The sequence below is a fragment of the Mytilus trossulus genome, chromosome 4 (genome assembly GCF_036588685.1).
Source record: "Mytilus trossulus isolate FHL-02 chromosome 4, PNRI_Mtr1.1.1.hap1, whole genome shotgun sequence".
Classification (NCBI taxonomy): Eukaryota; Metazoa; Mollusca; class Bivalvia; order Mytilida; family Mytilidae; genus Mytilus; species Mytilus trossulus.
In genome coordinates, this window is record NC_086376.1 from 70,109,451 (window position 1) to 70,132,503 (window position 23,053).

The following is a 23,053-nucleotide window of genomic DNA, read 5'->3' on the forward strand; positions in this document are numbered from 1 at the left end:
TTGGTAGTAAGGTTCCCGTTAAAGATGAAGACATCAACATCCAAGAAGGGCAGGGTTCATTGTTGGAATTAGCTTTATTTTATGTCATTTCGGCAGGATAAATCTGTTTGATGTGCATACTTTATGTTATTGTTCTCAATATCATTCATCCAGAATATGGTTCAAATCAACGTTCTTGTTCATTCGTTTTTGATGCGTTTTGTTTTTACTTGATTTTGCCATGTGATTATGAACTTTACGAATTGATTTTTCTCTAAGTTCAGTATTTTTGTGATTTTACTTTTTACCCTCTGAATGTAACTGTCAAAAAAAGAGGATATCATTTTCAGTTCACGTTTTCATAAATGTTATATTTATTTTAGCTTGTAACCTATGGGTAGTCCGAGATTACTTTGAAGTCCAACGACTGGTTTGCTAGACAAACTGGGACCGTGCCCGTCTGACAAAACAGTCGTTGGACGTCAGAGTAATCTCGGACTAAACAAATAGGCAAAATATAAAAGCTTAAAGTCGTTCTATGTAAACCTAATCATCTTTATTTATAGTTTATCAATCATTATTAATAGTATCTGTTTATTTGATAGGATACAATTCTGTTGGAACAAGTAGTTCACTGTTGTGACGTATCATGGTAAAATTCATTTGGTTGAGGCCCACAAGAATGGCACATTTTCAAGATATCGCTGTCTTATTGGTTACGAAATAACACATGAAATACCAACGACAAATGTCGATTTGATATACATGTACGTTTTATGTTAAGAATACTAAATATTTTTAAAATGTGGAAATTGAATTTACATTAGGTTTCAAGGTACCCTTCAAAAGGCCTTCTCCACTTCAAATAATTTGATTACTATGTATAAAAGGTTGATTGTATAACAAAAACATTAATTGACAAGTCTCAAGAGGATAACCAAGTAAGAAGGTGTGTATTTTTTTACTATTGTATTTAGGAGTTTGAATATATTTTACATTAGGATAAGTTTCTCTGTAAATCAATGCCTCTCAGTCTGTTAGGTTTATTTTACTTGTTCCTTTATTTTAAGTATACGTATATATATCTGGCGAATATCGGAAAGGGGTGGGGTAGAGGGAAACGTGCTTATTAGTTTTCTTCTATAGCTGTCACCAGGAATGGTACACATGGACGAGACCAAAAGTTTGGGATGTAAAATGTATAAAATAAATATATATATATATAAAAAATATCCAAATCAATGAAACAAATTCCTTTTTTTTTTATTTTTGTTATACGGGTATTTACTGCAAAGCTAGATGGAAATTTGTTTTCCCCATAAATGTGGAAGAAGTACAAAGTGTATGACTTTCTTTCTGATCTATTGTTTTATTATGATAAAGTTTATTAGTACTATTTTGTCACACTCGTACTTGACAGTCGTCAGTCTTCCAAGTGAATTAAAGGCGCAATTGAGAAATGGTACACATTGTTCGTTAAAGTTATGTAAGTGGTTTAACAGTTTCCGGTACTTATAACTTCTTATTCAGGTTTTAGTAGTTTGCGTTATCTCAAGTTCGCTGAGACAATTACGAGATGTAACATACAAAGTATAATAAAAATATGAACTCCAACGTAAACTAAAAGAAAATGAAAAATCCATAAAAATTTACCAAATCAAACGTTATCAACAAACTGATCGTAAATAAAAACAATTTTATTCTAAAACCAGTTGTTGGTGTGATACAGGTTATGTTATCTCATACTTTTTATGATGGTATGATACTAAACACCCGTGAACGGGAGGGATTGTGCTTGATATTCATATGATGAAGACACAATTTCAATCAGTTCATTTGAGGCCTGGAGCCGGCATGACAGAAACTCCTAGTAATCCTTTGATTAGTTATACATCATTGTCATTATGCTTAGTTATACATCATTGCCATTTTGATTAGTTATACATCATTGTCATTTTGCTTAGTTTCTTTTGTTACCTATTCTGATATTTCAACTGTGCGTATTGCTGTGTATTTGTTTTTCTTCGTTGGCTATAAATAAAGAGGGAGGCATGGAATCTCAAAAGACATTTTAACCCTATTGTCTTTTTGCGCCTGTACCATACCAGAAGCATATTGCCTTTTTCAGTCTTGTAAGGGTTTTTATTTTTATTTTAGTTCATTTATATGATTTGGAATTTAGTTTTTTTTTCACTGATCTAGTACACATTTGTGCTGGATGCCAACTGAAGCCTGTCGCCATGTGCGACATTCACTCTTACCTGAAACAATAGTGTTACAACACAACACAGAGAAAGACACACTAAAAATATCAATTAAAATGGCTTGACTCAATCAAAAAACATAATAACACAAGTGAACATACATTGAACGAATACATTTGATCTATGACACAATGTAATTACAAAATTAATAATTGTTCATGTTTATCACAAATATATTCATACGGTGACAGTTTATAATCCAAATGGCGATTTTCGATGAGTATCAGAGAAACATGAGTTAGGGCAGTTAGTTGCTTTGAGAAACTATTCAAATGGGAAAACATGATAACTTGATTTTGTCATTCCGATTCTAACCTTTTTTTTTTAAATCTCTTTTAAAAACGTCCTTGATTAAATTTAAATCCCGCCCTGTGTGCAAAATTAAAAATAAATGTATATTTAACACATTTTCTTAGTCTATTTATCTGTTTAGATATAAAGTGTATCACAAGATACCTAAATAAATATGGTCGTTATATCATAGGTCAAGTACAATCATTTAGTTTAAGATAATGTTTGTTATTCTTTTCGTTTTAAGGTTATCCTTTAAGTACGTACAACAAGAGTGTTCGACATTTTTCACAACTGAAAAAAATGCTAACTATTCAGTTCAACTTTGCTTGGCGTGTTATCTTACTAGAACATATATATGTGCATGCAATTAAGATTTAAGAAAAAACTATACATTAATTGACCTTGATTAGTAGATCAAAGAACTATTACATTTCGATCAGAGGACGCTAGTTTTGGTAATTACTACTTCCCTTGTAAAATAAGCTTTTATTTATAAACGTTTGTATCAACTTTGTATTCATATATGTTTTTCCCAATCAACATTGATGAGACAATAATAATCGAAATGCGCATCTGGTGCAGTGAAATTGGTACCGTTAATGTGTAACTTAATGACAAGCCTAACATCTATGATGCGTTCATTTACTGTAATTTTGTCTATACCTCTGTTGGTGAACTGTTAGTTTATGATGTTATCAACAGCCCATTAGCCAAAACACCGGTATGGACATGCCCATGTTTACTGGTTGTTTTTTTTGTTGGTATATCATCAAAAACAATTTAAATCTCACTCATGCATAGCTGTAATTCTGTTTCGGTTCATATATAATTTTTGTTGCGTTTTGGTTTGATCAGCACTTCAAAGTTTTTGATATCAAACTTTGGATTTTTACATTGTTTAGTTCTATCATTAATGAAGAGACATAAGAAGTCGAACTACGCATCAGGTTAATGTATTAAAAGAGAATCGAGAGATACCATAGATATATTCAAACTCAAAAGTAAAAAAGATACCGACAAATCCATTGTTAAAAAAATATGACTAAAAGACAAACAACAGTACACATAACACAACATAGAAAACCAAGACCAAGTAACACGAACTCAATCAAAACGAGGGGTGAACTCAGATACGCAGGGAGGAAAATGAGACTTTACTCTATATCTTGTAACCGTCTTATTAAGTTCTACGTTTAAGACATTCCTCCTTTCATTATAAACAGTACTCCTTTGATATTTTTGTTGAAGCTTTTTATGAAATTAAGGACATTTATTTCATCTCTTTCTTATCTTGTTTTTAACCAGACGTCTGTCTTTTATACTGATATGATATTTCATCTGTCACTTACGATTCATAAAGTGTTCACATTAAATTTTCTTACTTGTTTCCGGTCGATATATGGAGTTTTACTAAGTAATCTTTAAATACAATAAATGGTCGACCACTATAATTAATAATACATGAAGTACTCGCTTTTATTTTAGGAGAATTATGGTATTACTATTCTTTTATATGTATATACTGTTTAGATCCGTAATCGCAGAAACCTTTTGACAATCCCGTAAATTTTTTGAAAGGATAGTGTCAAAATTAACCCTTGAATTAATACATGTTGCTGTAGCTCCTTGTAAGTAGTAACCCTCTTTTCTCAGGCCATCATGAAAAACAAACGCAAACTTTACTATGGATTATGGTTTAATGCGTTATATAAAGGAGTAAGTCTACATATAAGGAAAGCTTACTATCTGTATGTGTGGTATTCATTTATTTCCAGTTCATTGAAATAGATGAAGCGTGCATAGTAACTAAACTTTAAATCATTAAGTGAAATGGTCATCATGTATAAAGTAAAAGGTAAAGGTAATCGGTAACGAGCTATCTTCTTTTTATTGTTTCCTGAGAAGTCTCTGTGTAGAGACTGCATAATACGAATGAAAGAACGTTTTAATAAATCATTTTTCCTTTCAAGAAGATATTTGATGACCATTCTGTTTTTATGAACAAAAATTGATTGTCGGGGTTCGATAATACATTGGTAAACGGATTGATTGTCGTGGTCGGATAAGATAGGCCATTTGGTTGACGAATGGATTGCCTTGAATCTATATTCCGCTAGATTGACGATTTGTTTGTCGTTGTCTGACAGTCCATTGTGTTGACAGATTGAGTACCGCGGTTCTACGTTCCGGTAGATTGCAGGTTTTGCAGGTTTTCTTGTCGTTGTCTGATAGTCAATAACGTTGACGGATTGATTGGCGTGTTCAATATTCCGTTATTTCGACGGCTTGCTTGTCGTAGGCTGATAGTCTATCGATTGCCATGGTTCGAATATACGTTAGACTGACGGATTGGATGTCCATGGCACAGAAAAATTGTTTTCAAAATTCGACAGTTCATAATTTTTATCAATTGACTGTTGTAGTTTGATATTCCGTTAGTATTTGGTTTGATTATCAAAAAAGAGGTGAACGTTATGGTTTCTTTGAATCTAGATTGTTATTCTTTTTAACAGATGGCAGCACCAGTTACCACACAACCACAACCACAGGCTGGGAGTTTGCTTGTCTCAACAGTTCATGGTCATCGAAATTGGTCCACTGGTATTTTTGACTGTTTCTCAGATCTCAAAACATGTAAGAAAAACGTTAATGTACAAAGTCTTATAACAAATTTGTATATGTATTTTAAAATATTTGTTTGAAAGTACAATGATAAATTGAAGAATTGTAAAAAAAAAAATGTCTTAAAAAATTTAAATAGAATTATTAAATCAATACAATCTTCATTTTTGTATGAACGCACTGTATCATTAGATTATGTTTTGTTTTTATAGTAATTAATATTAAAACTCAATGTTGACTGCTGATACAGCATGTTTTTGACATTTTTACCTATTATGTCAGTTTGTCTAGTTAACACATTATTGTTATCGATATTATAACATTTAATGGATTGTCATACAATTGAGAGGTTTGCTAGCTAGCTACAAAATGAGATTTAATTTCCATTTTCTACATAAGAAAATGCTTGCACCAAGACAGGAATATGATACTTGTTTTCCATTTGTTTGATGAGTTTGAGCTTTTGATTTTCCCTTTGATAAGGGACATTCCGATTTGAATGTTCCTTGGGGTTTTGGTATTTTTGTTATTTAACTTTTTAACGGTACTCAAATGGTTTATAACATACCTTTTCGAGGTTAGACATTATTATACATTTTCGAGATCGGAAGTATGTTATGTGTAATATAAACTTGATGATCTTTCAGGCCTAATGTATTTGAGCGATCTTATTGAAGCGTTATATGCACATATGATTTATATTTTTCTTTTCATATTATAAATTTAACATTATGAAACACACATTTAGAATTTGATAGGTATAGCACGTAACTATACGTATTAACATAGTATAAAATCATGTTCAACACAGAAAACAATTGTCCGATTATTTCCCGGCGTTTGATTCTTAAGGTTTGTTTTTAACAAAATATATTAAGTGTCTGCTAATGTATATATATGCATATATATAAACTGAAACTGAATCACAAATATGCATCGAAATAACCAGTTTTATTTGCTAATTGAAAATTAAGCGGAATAAAATAATTTAAGACAGCAGAGAAGATAATTCTGTTTAATTGGTTATTACTAACCGACTTAAATAAAAGAGTGAGCTATTATTACTGTAAATGTATAATGTCTCTAGTCTGGTCAAAGGGTCAGAGTGTCCTAATTAATTAAACGATAAATTGTTGAAATTAGATAACTTGTTTTCACGTGCAGAGAAATTTCTTTTATGACCAATGCATGACCGGATATCATCTTTCTTATTGGTCAATGGCATTGCGGGTCAGCACGAGTTCACGTGTAAGTGCATTGTGATCACTTCCTTTTATCATCAGCATTTGATGTGTTAACTTGTGATTATTATCAAACAATTTGTTCAAAATTGGGGGGGGGATCCACTCTTTTAGCCTTAGAGTGGATTTCACATCCACTCTTTCAGCCAAAGAGTGGATTTGTGGCAGGTTTTTCTCCCCACCTTTGCTATTCTTTGTCATTTATTCAATTGACATAATATTAGTTGATGTAATTTCGTAGTAATTATGTATTATTATTTCATATTAAATATGAACTTTTATGTCAAATGTTTTATTTGCAAAATGTATTTTTTGCATTTTATGATTTTGAATAAATGACCTTTTTTCGTCAGTTTAGTTTTTATATCATATAGCAAATCAAGCTCAGTCTCTGGCTTGTGTATACGTAGTATGTTTATGGTATCTAGCTGTCTGTCTTAAAACCAGTTTTATTTGCTAATTGAAAATTAAGCGGAATAAAATAATTTAAGACAGCAGAGAAGATAATTCTGTTTAATTGGTTATTACTAACCGACTTAAATAAAAGAGTGAGCTATTATTACTGTAAATGTATAATGTCTCTAGTCTGGTCAAAGGGTCAGAGTGTCCTAATTAATTAAACGATAAATTGTTGAAATTAGATAACTTGTTTTCACGTGCAGAGAAATTTCTTTTATGACCAATGCATGACCGGATATCATCTTTCTTATTGGTCAATGGCATTGCGGGTCAGCACGAGTTCACGTGTAAGTGCATTGTGATCACTTCCTTTTATCATCAGCATTTGATGTGTTAACTTGTGATTATTATCAAACAATTTGTTCAAAATTCCCACCCACATACCGCCCTTTATATTATCTTTTGAAGTAGATATGTATCATATGTTTATTTATGGGGCAGGTTTTTCTCCCCACCTTTGCTATTCTTTGTCATTTATTCAATTGACATAATATTAGTTGATGTAATTTCGTAGTAATTATGTATTATTATTTCATATTAAATATGAACTTTTATGTCAAATGTTTTATTTGCAAAATGTATTTTTTGCATTTTATGATTTTGAATAAATGACCTTTTTTCGTCAGTTTAGTTTTTATATCATATAGCAAATCAAGCTCAGTCTCTGGCTTGTGTATACGTAGTATGTTTATGGTATCTAGCTGTCTGTCTTAAAAGGTATTTCTTTTGTCATGCAAATAAGCAGATCTAGGGAAACATAGATATACAGCAGAATTGTCAGAATTGTTTTATTATGTTGCAGGTATTATACTGTGGTTCTGTTAGCCATGCATGTCATGTTATCTATCAGGCAAACTTGGTTATTGTGCTTGTATGCCATTTTGATATTATGTTACAGGTATTATATCGTGGTTCTGTTTGCCATATATGATATGAAATATATCAGGCAGAACTGTTTTATTATGTTGCAGGTATTAAATCGTGGTTCAGTTTCCCATGTATGATATGTAATCTATCAGGTAGAAATGTTTTATTATGTTGCAGGTATTTATATCGTAGTTCTGTTTTTCATGTATGACATGTAATCTATCATGCTGAATTGGTGCTTGTGCGTGTATGCCATTTTGTTATAATGTTGCAGGTATTATATCGTGGTTCTGTTTGCCATGTATGACATGTAATCTATCATGTAGAAGTGTTTTATTATGTTGCAGGTATTATATCGTTTTTCTGTTTGTCATGTATAACATGTAATCTATCAGGCAGAATTGGTGCCTGTACTTGTATGCCATTTTGTTGTAATGTTGCAGGTGGTATTATATCGTGGTTCTGTTTGCCGTTGATGACATATAATCTATCAGGCAGACTTGGTGCTTGTGAATGTATGCCGTTTTGTTATGTTGCAGGTATTATATTGTGGTTCTGTTTGCCATGTATGATATGAAATATATCAGGCAGAACTGTTTTATTATGTTGCAGGTATTATATCGTGGTTCAGTTTCCCATGTATTATATGTGATCTATCAGGTAGAAGTGTTTTATTATGTTGCAGGTATTATATCGTGGTTTTGTTGTATGACATGTAATCTATCAGGCAGAATTGGTGCTTGTGAATGTATGCCATTTTGTTATAATGTTGCAGGTATTATATCGTGGTTCTGTTTGCCATGTATGACATGTTATCATGTTATCTATCAGGCACAATTGGTGCTTTTGCTTGTATGACATTTTTTTTTTGTAGGTATTATATCGTGGTTCTGTTTGCCATGCATGACATGTAATCTATCAGGCAGACAAGGTGATTGTGCTTGTATGCCATTTTGTGTGCCTGGTGGGTCTATTACCATGAGATCTAGGATCAGAACACTTGGCGGAATTCAGGTGAGAATTTGCATTTTTCTGTCAAATTTAATTGTTTAATTTTGATATTTAATGGGATAGAAATCCATTGGTCATCATTGTGTTATTATCTTAATCACTATAAAAACCAACAAATATAAATACAAATATTTACCATGGCAAAATAAAACCAGATGCTTCGCAGGGCGTAGCTTTATACGACCGCAGAGGTTGAACCCTGAACGGTTGGGGCAAGTATGGACACAACATTCAAGCTGGATTCCGCTCTAAATTTGGATTGTGATTAAATAGTTGACACAGCATAGGTTTCTGACACAGAATGAATGTATTCAAATGAACTTAAAATTTTTGTTTTCTCTTAGAGCAATTCACTATGCTGTTGAATATTAATCCTCTCAAAAAAATGTTTGAAGAAATTTTCTTTTTATTTATGAAATTTCAAATGAGAAAAATTGAACCCAATTTTTTAATCACATCCCCCTTTCCCTTATTCCAAAACTAATTTCAATTAAAATATTCTAATGGAGTTTGCAACAATTACTACTCATTTAAATACATCATAAAATATTAAGATGTAAAAAAACTGCTTGTTATCAATGAATGGTAAAGATTTTTTAAATTTATCAGTTGGTAGTAAAAAGTGAATATACATTGTATATTGTATATAACAAAGATTTAAGTTGATTCTGGACAAAGAAAGATAACTCCAATTAAAAAAAATTCTTGCAGATATTTCTTGCTTATTATACTGGACAAAGAAAGATAACTCTTAATTAAAAAAAAATTTGCTATTTCACAATATTGTGAAATTAGATATTTCTTGCCATTGCACAATACTGTGCAATTGAAAAGACTTGCTATTGCACAATACTTAATATAATAATTTTAGATCCGGATTAGGACCAACTTGAAAACTGGGCCCATAATCAAAAATCTAAGTACATGTTTAGATTCAGCATATCAAAGAGGCCCAAGAATTTAATTTTTGTTAAAATCAAACTTAGTTTAATTTTGGACCCTTTGCACTTTAATTTAGACCAATTTTAAAACTGGACCAAAAATTAAGAATCTACATACACAGTTAGATTTGGCATATCAAAGAACCCCAATTATTCAATTTTTGATGAAATCAAACAATGTTTAATTTTGGACCTCAATTTGGGCCAACTTGAAAACTGGGCCAATAATCAAAAATCTAAGTACATTTTTAGATTCAGCATATCAAAGAACCCCCAGGTTTCAATTTTTGTTAAAATCAAACTAAGTTTAATTTTGGACCCTTTGGACCTTAATGTAGACCAATTTGAAAACGGGACCAAAAATTCAGAATCTACATAAACAGTTAGATTCGGCATATTAAAGAACCCCAATTATTCAATTTTGATGAAATCAAACAAAGTTTAATTTTGGACCCTTTGGGCCCCTTTTTCCTTAACTGTTGGGACCAAAACTCCCAAAATCAATACCAACCTTCCTTTTATAGTCATAAACCTTGTGTTTAAATTTCATAGATTTCTATTTACTTATACTAACGTTATGGTGCGAAAACCAAGAAAAATGCTTATTTGGGTCCCTTTTTGGCCCCTAATTCCTAAACTGTTGGGACCGAAACTCCCAAAATCAATACCAACCTTCCTTTTGTGGTCATAAACATTGTGTTTAAATTTCATTGATTTCTATTTTCTTTAACTAAAGTTATTGTGCGAAAACCAAGAATAATGCTTATTTGGGCCCTTTTATGGCCCCTTATTCCTAAACTGTTGAAACCAAAACTCCCAAAATCAATCCCAACCTTTCTTTTGTGGTCATAAACCTTGTGTCAAAATTTCATAGATTTCTATTAACTTAAACTAAAGTTATAGTGCGAAAACCAAGAAAATGCTTATTTGGGCCCTTTTTGGCCCCTAATTCCTAAAATGTTGGGACCAAAACTCCCAAAATCAATACCAGCCTTCCTTTAATGGTAATAAACCTTGTGTTAAAATTTCATAGATTTCTATTCACTTTTACTTAAGTTAGAGTGCGAAAACTAAAAGTATTCGGACGACGACGACGACGACGACGACGACGACGACGACGACGCCAACGTGATAGCAATATACGACGAAAATTTTTTCAAAATTTGCGGTCGTATAAAAATGAAGGGATTTTTAAGTACACAGCAACGTTATCTATAACAAAGAAACACAAAAAGTCATATAGATAAAGCATATTAGCAAAGATGAATGATAAGAATGTAAAAAGTATCACAGAAAAATGACTGGATGTATAAGTACAGAGCCATGTCTTACTCGAACTGTTTTTGAAGTATATTTTTATCGGAAGCAGATGATACGTCTGATATTAAAAAATGATATGTTATGATCTTTTTATCCACTGCTTCAACAATGCCTGTGAATAATGTAAATGCATTTCTTTTGGCAGTGACGTACTTACTAGTAATTCCATTATTACAATACTTTTTTTTAATTTCAGGGTACTGTGTGCAATGACTGTCTTGTGATGCAGTTTTGTGGTCCGTGCGCAATTTGTCAGATGTCTAGAGAACTTGACAATATGGGCATTCCATAACCAAGACAGACAAATTCAAATGAAAACATTTAAACAACATATAGACAAAACAAATTTTAGTCTCATAAGAGTTTATACTGCTCTTCAAACATGTTTACTATAAATCTTATTCAATCTTTTTGTGATTGAAGGCATATATATCACATTTTTTATAATTTGTTTTGTTTTGACTTTATTCTTTTCTTGTATTATTCATCAGCATTTAGAACATAACTATTTAACCTACCTATTCAAAAAGTATATTTTTCACAATTCATTGCTTATAAATCAAAGGAACTACACGATAATTTACATATTGTGGTAACACCACTCAGTCCCCGAATACAACATAACCTCCTATGAATATCCCTTCCCTTTATAACGTTATATGTAAGCGGGAACATCAACTTTCTCCCATGAACAAATTCATCATTTGTGTATTTTTATATTATTCTTTTCGCTTTGTTTAGATTGAATAGTTATCAAAGGTACCAGGATTATAATTTAATACGCCAGACGCGCGTTTCGTCTACATAAGACTCATCAGTGACGCTCAGATCAAAACAGATAAAAAGCCAAACAAATACAAAGTTGAAGAGCATTGCTATCAAAAGGAAGAAATGAGCACACTACAAAAAATAGGAATAGTCTCTTTATTATATAAAAAGGGTAACCCACTTCTTTAAGACAACTATAGACCATTTACTTTACTCAATGTTGATACAAAGCTTATGGCATATTCTTTAGCACAACGTCTTAAACCAATACTAACTAAAATCATCCATAATGACCAAAATGGTTACATAAAAAATAGGTATATAGGTTTCAACATTCGTCAAATTCAAGACATAATAGACCATGCAGAATACTTTAATATTGAAGGAGCATTGCTATTCATAGATTTTTCCAAGGCCTTTGACTCATTGGAATGGCCATTTATGTATGAAGCACTCAAGAAATTCGGCCTTCCAAATCCTTTTATCAAATGGGTTAAAACTCTGTACAAAGACATAACCGGTTGTATGTTAAACAATGGGTGGGTCTCATCACCATATAACATTAAACGCGGTATTAGACAAGGCTGCCCGTTAAGTTCCCTGATTTTTGTTATTGCTGTAGAAATTTTGTCCTGCAGAATAAGACAAAACAACAACATCAAAGGTTTTCAAATTAAGCTAGATACTAAAACACATAGTTTAAAGATTTCTCAATTAGCTGACGACACAACACTTTTTCTAAAATCAAAAGATGAAGTACGTCACACTCTTAATATTATTGAAATCTTTGGAACGCTATCAGGTTTAAAATTAAATAGATTAAAAACTGAGGGCATTTCGTTAGGAAAATTAAAACATTGTAAAGATAAGTTTGAAAATATAACATGGAATAAAGGACCAATAAAAAGTCTAGGAGTTTATTTTGGAACAGATCGAGCTGAATGTGACAAGCTGAATACTGAAAAAATAATACAGAAATGTGACAAATTAATAGGTTATTGGAAAAAAAGAAATCTTACAATGATAGGTAAAATAACAGTTGTAAAATCTCTTCTTATACCTAACCTTACATATTTAGCTTCAGTCACAAACCTACCACATGAATTTATTCAACAGTTTAAAACTATTATCTACAATTTTATATGGGATGGTAAACGAGAAAAGGTCAAACGAACCACCCTTAGCAAAAATACTACTGAGGGAGGGCTTAAAATGACAGATATAGACAATTATATAACTGCACTACAAATAGCATTGATAAAAAGACTTACTGCAGATGATTTTGCTAACTGGGAAGTAATTCCGACATTTTACTTTAATAAATTTGGTGCTAATTTCATGCTACTTTACATGAATCTAGACAACATTTACTCTATACAAAACCTACATAAAACTTTACCAAAATTCTACTTAGAAATTGTAAAGTCTTGGTTCAAAGTACAAAATTTAAATAATACCAAACTCAATATGAATTTTAAAAACATTAGAAACAAACTGATAAAATTTCAAGGAAAGTGTTTAGTTTTTATAAATTGGATAAAAGAAGGTTTTATATACGTTAACGATATAATAGACCAAAATGGTAATATCTCTCAAGAAATAATATCTAATAAAATATCCTCAAAATCTAATTTAATGTTTGAAATTTCAAAACTTAATTATGCCTTACCAAATGAATGGCTCAAGGTACTTAAATCAGAAAAATCAATAAAATCAAAAGTAAAAAATAAACTTAACCTTTGCATTAATACAAAAGAAAAAAAATAAGATAATAATATTACAAGTAATGGAAACAAAACAGATATACACACACATTAATAGTGGAAATGAAGGTTTCTTTAAATGGATACGTGTCCTAAATTTAGATTCGTTAATTCCAATTAAATCAATGCTAAACTTTAAATTTACTTATTTAAAAGATAACAGATTAAAAATATTTAAATGGAAATTGCTGCATCATATCCTTCCTTGCAAACAATTGCTTTTTCAATGGAAGATAAAAGAAGACAGTAAATGCGACTTATGTAATGTAACAGAAGATTATAAACATTTTTTCCTAGAATGTCGTTACTTTAAAACTTTTTGGGAAAAGATAAAAATACTATTAAATAAAGTTAAAATAGGTCATCATATCCTAAACTACAGAAATCTCATTATAGGATATAAAATCTGTGATATCAATTATTATGATATAAATCTGTTGGTGACACTCATTACATTTTCTAACCACAAGTGCACTCACAGTTCAAATTATAAAACTACAAATTTTGATGTGTATGCCCTGTTCAAAAAAGATTTTTTGAACTACTTAAATATTTCGACACTTTCAGGTGGTAAACATGGTAATATTTTGAAAGAAATTAGCTTATACATATAATTATTATTCTCGCATATATGCTATATGCTAATTTATTCAGCAATACATGTGTCTCTATATTATTTAATCTTAAAACCACGTGTTGTGGACTTCGTCATGATCATGATCAGTGATAAAGATTAAACCCCTACTATCCTGACGCATCCTTTATTTAATATATCACATACTCATAAATAAATATACTTATATAATGTACTTCAATTCGTAACCAAGTATGTTCACCTACATAATTATTATATAACAAACTGCTTCGACTGTTAATTTACCTCCATCGTGTAATCCTTGATCAATAGGTCATGACCAGGTCAACTAGCATATATACAGAGTCAAAGCGGTTCACGAATGTATTTTTTTCCGGAAAATAATTTCTGTAGTAATCTGTATAATCTGTATACACAATATTGTAACATGTAAATCTAACCTTTTATTATTGTTATTAATTTACTGAGCAATCTCCCTGTTTGTTCAGTAAAACTAACGCTTCAGGGATGCCCTGTCAAATGCTGTAGACATGGTATTAATTTTAACAGCAATAGTGCAATAAATCAGATTTTAGATAAAAAATTTAAAAAAATGGCGCTATTGAAAAATTAAACACAAAGTTCGTTACTGTATGTATGTGACTAAACCATTTGCATTAATTTTATTTATTCTTCAGGGTTTAAGTCGTAATCGTCTTTCTTCATTAATATTTAGCTTTTGATTTTGCCCTTTGATTATGGACTTTCTGTTTTGAATTTTCCTCGGAGTTCGTGATTTTTTTTATAATTTACTGAACTTTATTACAAACATATTCCTGTTTAAAATGTGCTTCATGTAAAATATATAAATATGAGACAACTAGATACCAAATGCAATAAAAGTTAACAACATGGGTCATAATACGTCATTCAACCATGAGCAACCCTTTCCCACATAGTCAGCTATAAAAGGTCCCCGAATTCTTCTTTCCTTTCCTATGATAGAAATGTAACAGTATAACATCAAAACAAACCATAAAAATCAGGTGACAAGTACTTCAATCATTAGATCGATACAAAGCAGAAACACAGCTTACAAAAACACAGACAAGACGTAGCAGAGTATTTATACATCAACACAACAAAAAGAGACATTTTTTTACAGATCTGAGAGTAGCTACTTCAAAGCAAATAATTTAAAAAAAAACAAAAAACATGTATTTACTGATTGACACTCACACCAAATCTTCCTAAATCTATTTAACTTTTACAAACTGTGACTTGGATTGATAGTTGTCTCATTGGTACTCTACCACCTCTTCTTATACATATTTAAGACAGAATACATTTTGTGGTCATATGATAAAACTGTATTTTAAGGTTGAATTGTAAATATTAAAAAAACACTGATGGGTAATATTGTTACATAGGTCAAGAAAAGTTATCTACTTTATGATATAAAATCTTTAGAAAAGAAATATGGAACCCGTGTTTTACATTCTATTCCTAATATTTTATCATCTCTTTTGACAAAACATTCACTAATATATTCATGTTTTTCCAATATTTCAAATAAAAAAAAAATATTGTTTAGCTGTATCACAAGATTCTCACTAATACATTACATGATTATTACATAAGGTGAATTAAATTTGCAGCACACTATCCAGTTTTGCTCTCCAACTTTGAAAAATGTGTGAATGGCTTAGTATCTCACAAATACGCACACCAGATTTTAGAGGTACTATACAATAACGCACATTGATTGGTAGATAAAATTAATATATTGATCAATGAAGAGGACGATAATGTTGGTTCTGCTTACTTCCCTTTGATAAACTTGTATCAAATAAATTTTGTATTGACTTCGGAATTTTTAATTATTTTGATTCGATCATCACTTAAAAACCATTCATTGATAATCTATTGCAGTGCAATAATTGGTCCTGTTAATTTATTTTCACCACTGGGTATATACATCTTCTGTCGGACTGCTAGTCCCCGAGGGTGTCATCAGCCTAGTAGCCATTAGTTCGTATGAATGCAAAAACGTATATTGTTTTTATTTAAAGGTGTTATAAACGTTGGTAAATCATCTAAAATAAAAGAATTTATGTGGTAACTTCCTGTTTACAAAACTTTGAATTTTTCGAAAAACTAACGATTTTCTTGTACCAGGAATAGGTTATCTTAGCCGTATTTGGCACAACTCTTTGGAATTTTGGATCCTCAATGCTTTTCAACTTTGTACTTGTTTGACTTTATAACTGTTTTTATATGAACGTCTCTGATCAGTCTTATGAAGACGAAACGCGCGTCTGTCGTACTAAATCAATATCCTGGTACTATTTACCCCATTCATAAAAACTCTGATTCCTTCTTTTCATTTGAATCGGACTTCATTCCGACACTTGTCAAAATTAGAAGATCATAGTCAGGTCATTTAATTTCACATTCAGATATATTGATGATGTTTTTTCCATTAACAATCCAATTTTTTTTATTGGGTTCCATTCATATATCCCTTAGAACTAGAAATTAAAGAAACAACAGAAATGGCTTCCTCCGCCTTATGTTGAGATTTATACCTCGAATTTGACATACACGGTCATATCAGTACCATAATCTTTGACAAACGAGAGGGTTTATATTTTAAAATTATCAGTTTCTTCCACCTTAGTAGCAATATACCAACTTCACCTGTATATTGGATATACATTTCCCAACTTATTCGGTATTCAAGAGCATGCATAAACTCTTCAGACTTTGTAAAACGTCACCATTTTTTACGAAGAAAGTTGATACACCAGGGGTATGTCAAAGAATGTCTCGTCCTTTTCCTAAAAAAAAACACCCAAAAGATCATTGGAAGGTACCGAGAACTTGTTGATAAATATTTCGTATCAACTTCACAAATAATACACTATGGTCTTAAAGTATAGATTCTGAATACTGTTTATCATCTTAATAACGTGTTATATTGTTCTTTTTATTTTTCTTTATGAATATTACTTTTACTGTTATTTTTCGGGGTACACATTGGCTCTGTGCGTCATTGTGTTATTGTTCTATGATAATATTTGCATTATGGTCTTTAAATTTTTGCTTATATGCTTTGTATGTATGCCTTTTTGTTTCTTTTTTACATATGACGTGGCTCTGTACTAATACATTCCGTCAGTGTGTTATTTTTCTATGATAATTGTTGTATTATTGTATTAAATGTTTTGCTAATATGCTTTTTCTATATGCCTTTTTGTTTTTTTTTTTGTTACATAGCAATTATAACTGTACTGATAAATCCCGTCATTAAGTTATTGTGCCATGTTAAATGTTTGTTAACATATTTGTTGTTTTTTTATAGTGGTTAAGATAATAACACAATGTTGAATACTGTTCCCTTATTTTTAAAATATTTACTTATGATGTCTGTTTGTTTTGTTCACACATCGTTGTCAATATTATGAAATTGTATGCAACTGTTGTTCAAGCCGATGGTTTAACTAGCTTTAAAACCATGATAACCAACCATTTTCTATATTAAATAAATGCTGAACTAAGTCAGAATTATGACAGTTGTTGTCCATTTTTTTTTTATGTGTTAAGCTTTTGGTTTTGCTATTTGGGACTTTCCATTTTTTATTTTTCTCCAAGTGTTTCTGTGATTTTACTTTTTGGGTATACTTTTCTTTCCCATTTCGTTTTGTTATCACTTCAATGTTTGTTTTTTGTATTTTGAAATTTGTTTGGTTCAATCACCTTACTAAAAAATGAAAAGGCATTAGTTGTCGACATGCGCATCTGGTGCAGTTACACTGTATTTCGTTCTATTTAGAAGAAATCCCCCGCCTTTCTAAACAATCAGCACCTGTCTTTTCCTTTAGATAATCAGACGTTTGTTTTTATACTGTGTAGATATAGTGAACATAATTTGTGTTTAGATGAGAAAATAAAAGAAACCAATAATTTTTAGTGAAGAATAATGATGTAAGAACACATGCAGGTGACGTAAGCACAAAACTATATTACGAATGCACAATCCGAGTCAATCGTAGGTGAGGTCACACGTAATCTGGTTTTTTTTGGGGGTTATTTGTTTTTTAGGTTTCAAATTGTATCTTTATTCTCTTTTTATCTTTTGTATGCACTATAATTAGTTAACTTTTCTCAAAGAGTTACTCAAGATCTTATTAAGCAGGGCAACATTTTATGTATTTACATGTTGAAAAACAAATATATCCCTTTTACACCACATCCGTTTAACAACATTATAAATACTGATAGTTTTATGTTGTATGAAATGATAAAAGTAAAACATAGGATATATCAGATCTCGGGGAAACTGACAAAAGGTAGTATCACATTACTATATCTTCGTTAATAATTTCAATCCATTCAATGGCATTTTTCAAAAACAATCAATACAGAATGAAAATGACAACAATTGCAAAAAGAAAAAAAGATATTCTTTCTATATTGCACACCATTTTAATTGAGTATATTCACTGAAATGTAGTATCATGCGTTTACAAACGATATATTTGAGTGTATAATTTCGTGATTTAAAGTTAGATTTGAATGTCTGAATTCAAGGCGAATGCTTTACTCGTTGATAAACAAATCAAACATATTTAAAAACTGTTTCATGATTTGATTTTGGTAGTATTTTCTAAGATTACTTTCAATATGCAGTGAAAACAGATAAATGAGTTAATGGTCCACATAGCAATAATAACCTAGACTTTCATTCGGTTCTTTTTCTTTGCGCTCATTTGAAAGTATACTGTGATTTGTGAATATGCTTTTGCACAATCATGGTTTAGAGCAATGAGACAGCCACCTAACAATATAATGAATAAAAAAGACATGTGTCTCAGAAGTTATTTGAAATGCGTATCGATATGATTTCAATTTCTAATTAGCAGATGGCAGAACCAGTAACAGCTCAACCACAACCAATTGAGGGAACTCTGTTAGTGTCTCCAGTTCAAGGTCATCGTAAATGGACTACTGGGCTGTTCGACTGTTTTACTGATTGCAAGACATGTTAGTATCCTCTTTAGTAAATGTAAAGGGGGATCCTCGTAACACTTAGAACATATTTTAAGGAAAATGATTTTTCGTGAATTTGCATTTATCTGATTTTCTAAAAGTGTCACACACATATTACTGAGTTCGTCCTCTGTCACAATTTTCATATCATCGATTGTGTTTTGTATGCCCTGTCTTGTACCTGATATATATAGAGTCTAAGAATCGAGATTTTTAATTCTTAAAGATTTTACATTATTACATTATGTTTATTTATCAAACTTATCTGTGATCATTAAAATCTTTTTAAACCGAGAGTGTTTTAATTGGTTATTGACAATTTCATTATCTTTCTTTAAACTTTTTTAAAGGTGTGATTTCCTACTTATGTCTCCCATGTATGGTGTGTAATATTGCTGTAAAACTTGGTGATGGCGCCTGTATGCCATATGTGGTTCCTGGTTCTACTATTGCAATGAGAACAAGACTCAGAACGCTTGGAGGTATCCAGGTAAGATTTCGATTAATATTTTTCATAAGGCTATCTCCTTCGTGTCATATATTCTTTTCTTCGAATAAAAGGAGATGTGGCGTTTACAACACAAGCATCTCAAAAACATTTCAGAACTCAAACTAGGTTTTACAACATACCAGTTTAAAATCAGATGATGTGGTATTATTACCAACAAGACCAAAAATCAATTAAAGATGTGAAAGATTAAACGTCAGCATACGGTCATTCAACAGTTAGAAAACCCCGTACTATAATCAGCTATAAAAGACACAAGTAAATATGACATAATGTGAAACAATTTAAAAGAGGAAAACAGCAGTCTGATTATTACACTCGACGGCAAACAATTAGAATAGACATCAACCAACGAAAAATACTAAATTACAGATTCATTGTTTTAAACATGCACATACAGATTGTGGCTGGATTGCCATGACTTGGCTCATCATTTTTGTACTTACAACAAAAATAAATAACAAAAGGCAAACTGCAACGAACTAAAAGCACTTGTAAACTTTAAATAAAGCTAGAAATGCTAAGAAAACGACAATATGTCAATCTGAGGTTAATAAAAATAAAAAAATCTGCCATCGACCCTTATTTTGACAATCAACAACAACAAGCGTATCGGAAACAATACATATCACATAATTTACATTGCGCAATAGGAAAAGGTATATACGTACATGTACATGTACTTTAAACAGCTTCCGTGGTTGATTTTGGCGATGTAAGTCAAGTGTGAAAATTCAGTGGTTTTGTTTGTCATCATTATAAAGTTGTGTCGGAGAAGTGCTCCATGCCAAGGTCAATTAAGAAAGCATACAAAACATTCATTCAAAAGACATATACTGAAAAAAAAAAATGAAAGAATAAAAAAGTTATCGAAGACGATCTTTAACAAAATCTAAAGGTTTGTAAAAAGAAATAATCATGAACAGATTCATCTAACGTTTATACTCTGGTAAAGAGTGTCGAAATCATAAATGGAAAAGAGAGAATATTATTGAAGCGAAGACAAACGAACATACAACACATTTACTATATATTATATATAAATGTAATAATTCATTATTTTTTTTCTGCGAAATAACTAATGATAAAAATAACTATTGGCAAAACATATTTTATATATATGCATTAATGTGTGTCAATAATTCCGTATGGTGATAGCCTCATTTTGAATTAGAGAAAAGAACCCATAAATAAGCTAAAAGCATAAAGCATGCAAGGAATTTGAGGTTTTTATTATTCAATTATTTTGGCCTCATTGAGGGAACATTAACTTTCGGAACGCGGATCTGTTATAGTAAAATTAACACCTTTATAATGTAATTGAGGTATTAAAATTGCTACAAAGTTCTAAAAAATAAAAATGTCTAACTTTTCTTGGTTTTTTTTTCAGGGTACAATATGCAATGACTGTCTGGTAATGTCATTTTGTGAACCATGTGCTATCTGTCAGATGTCAAGAGAGATCAACAACATGGGCATAAAATAACATACCAAACATAGTAAATACATGGATATTAACACCCGTGGTTTTAGTAAAACTTATCTGTATTTAAAATAGCTTTTCTGAATTTTAGACATTTGATTTGGCAGCAGTTTCAGTAACACATATGGGTTTGGAATTTTCTTGACCAATTAAAGACTTTATACAATGTTTATATTCGCCTATTATGAAAGGGATATTGTTTTGAAAAGTTATGTTATAGGCGTCTGGAGAAACGACCTACGTCATATTATAGGCGTCAAGATAAGCGACGGAATTCATTGTAAACATTCAAAGAATCGACCAAGGTCATAGCATAAGCATCCGGAGAAGCCACCAAAGTCTTATTATATAGGGAAACGGAGAAACGGCCAAAGTCAAATAGTTATATATTTAACAAGTCGTCACCTTTCATAGCCTATTATACTGTTCGTTTTTTACTCATTGTAGAAATTAATTGATTATAAAATGGGGAATGTGTCAAAGAGAAAACAACCCGATCAAAGAGCAGAAAATAGCCGAGGCAAACATTAAAGTCTTCAATACAACGGAAAAATCCTGCACCCGGATTCAGGCTTCAGTTGGCCTCTAAACAAAAATATGTACTTGTTCAGTGATAATTGACGTCATAAATAACTCAGAACTGTGTAAAAGCTACACTAAAATTAAAAATCTTACAAGACAAACAAAGGTCAGAGGAGCTAGAATTTAGACAAACGCAAAAATGAGGCGGGGTTAAACATGGTTTTTAAGATCTCAACCAAACTCCTATACCTCTAGCCAATGTAGAAAAAACAAACACATGTATCATTTTGTCACTGGACTAATATATAAATCCTATTTCACTACAAGAATTTGAAAGTACGACCTGACTAGTTTGTTCTACAAATAAGTCATCATCATATTATATGAGCTAGAATATCATGCGATAAACGATGAACATTTGATTGTTAATGGCTTGTGTATGAGTGCTTACTTTTACATTTAAGTCACCTATCAACGTAGTTTCGCCGTTAACGGGAAATGTGTCCCGCCCATGTTCTTTGTCAGGTAATCGTCAAACGAATGAGTATAATTATATGGGATAATTTATTCTTATCTTAAATAAAATCTTAAATTAACCTATAGAACGACTCTTTTAGTTTCAGTCATGTTCAATTCTTGAACAAAAGATGTTTAAGTCAATAATTATTTTTCACAGTGTCTTTTACATCTATTATTTTTGTTATTTCGTCACTTTGAAATACAAATCACAAATTATGAGTCTCAGCATTTTCATGTTACTTTTATCAAACGCAAGTCAGATTTTATCATTCCCCCACCACCACCACCAAAGTCCGCACGGATATTTCATGATGAGTTAGTTCTCTTTGTAGAGACGATATGCTGAATTATACTAGGGCTGTGACATATTATACATGTCATGTAAAGTTATTATATAATTTATGATTATCAATTTGTAGCCAAAGGGAGCCAATCACAAACAAAGAAACAAGTGAAAAACAACTGTCATAGGTACGGGTATTTTCCTAAAAACTTGTAGGTTAAACCTTGTTTTACAGCTAGTTTAACCTCCCAGTTATATCAAAATTGTGTATAGTTCCGTTATATTGACATAACTGGTTGAACAATCGGAAGAAGAAAAAAACAACACCCATAATTGTTAAACTGTTATTAAACTATTTTACACGTCAACAATGACACGTATATGCAAAACAATCCTATTTCATAAAAAATACGTGTTATTCTTAAAAATATCAGTAGTTTGATTTCATAAGGTGGAAATAAACATTATTTTATTTACCGATTTGCAAATAAGGGGTTGTACTAAAACGAGAAACGTCTACAAAAGGAATTGTTTTAAATCTATATTTTTTGTCATTTTTTTTGTAAGATTTAAATGTTTTCTA

At 31.0% G+C, this 23,053-nt stretch overlaps 2 protein-coding genes across 3 annotated transcripts; both read left to right on the forward strand.

The window, feature by feature from the left end:
- Positions 1–831: 831 nt before the first annotated feature.
- LOC134715848 (cornifelin homolog B-like) lies at positions 832–11,449 on the forward strand. Its single transcript, XM_063578353.1, has 4 exons — positions 832–928; positions 5,051–5,171; positions 8,601–8,740; positions 11,195–11,449. Exons 2-4 carry the CDS (start codon positions 5,051–5,053, stop codon positions 11,288–11,290), a joined length of 357 nt encoding a protein of 118 aa, XP_063434423.1. The 5' UTR covers positions 832–928; the 3' UTR covers positions 11,291–11,449.
- Positions 11,450–18,319: 6,870 nt separating this feature from the next.
- LOC134715850 (cornifelin homolog B-like) lies at positions 18,320–21,316 on the forward strand. Of its 2 annotated transcripts, none has more exons than XM_063578355.1 (4): positions 18,320–18,455; positions 19,029–19,149; positions 19,506–19,645; positions 21,054–21,316. In XM_063578355.1, exons 2-4 carry the CDS (start codon positions 19,029–19,031, stop codon positions 21,147–21,149), a joined length of 357 nt encoding a protein of 118 aa, XP_063434425.1. In that variant the 5' UTR covers positions 18,320–18,455; the 3' UTR covers positions 21,150–21,316. The 2 variants fall into 2 exon arrangements, with proteins under 2 accessions (XP_063434425.1, XP_063434424.1); XM_063578354.1 differs by having other exon boundaries at positions 18,322–18,455; positions 19,026–19,149.
- Positions 21,317–23,053: the final 1,737 nt, after the last annotated feature.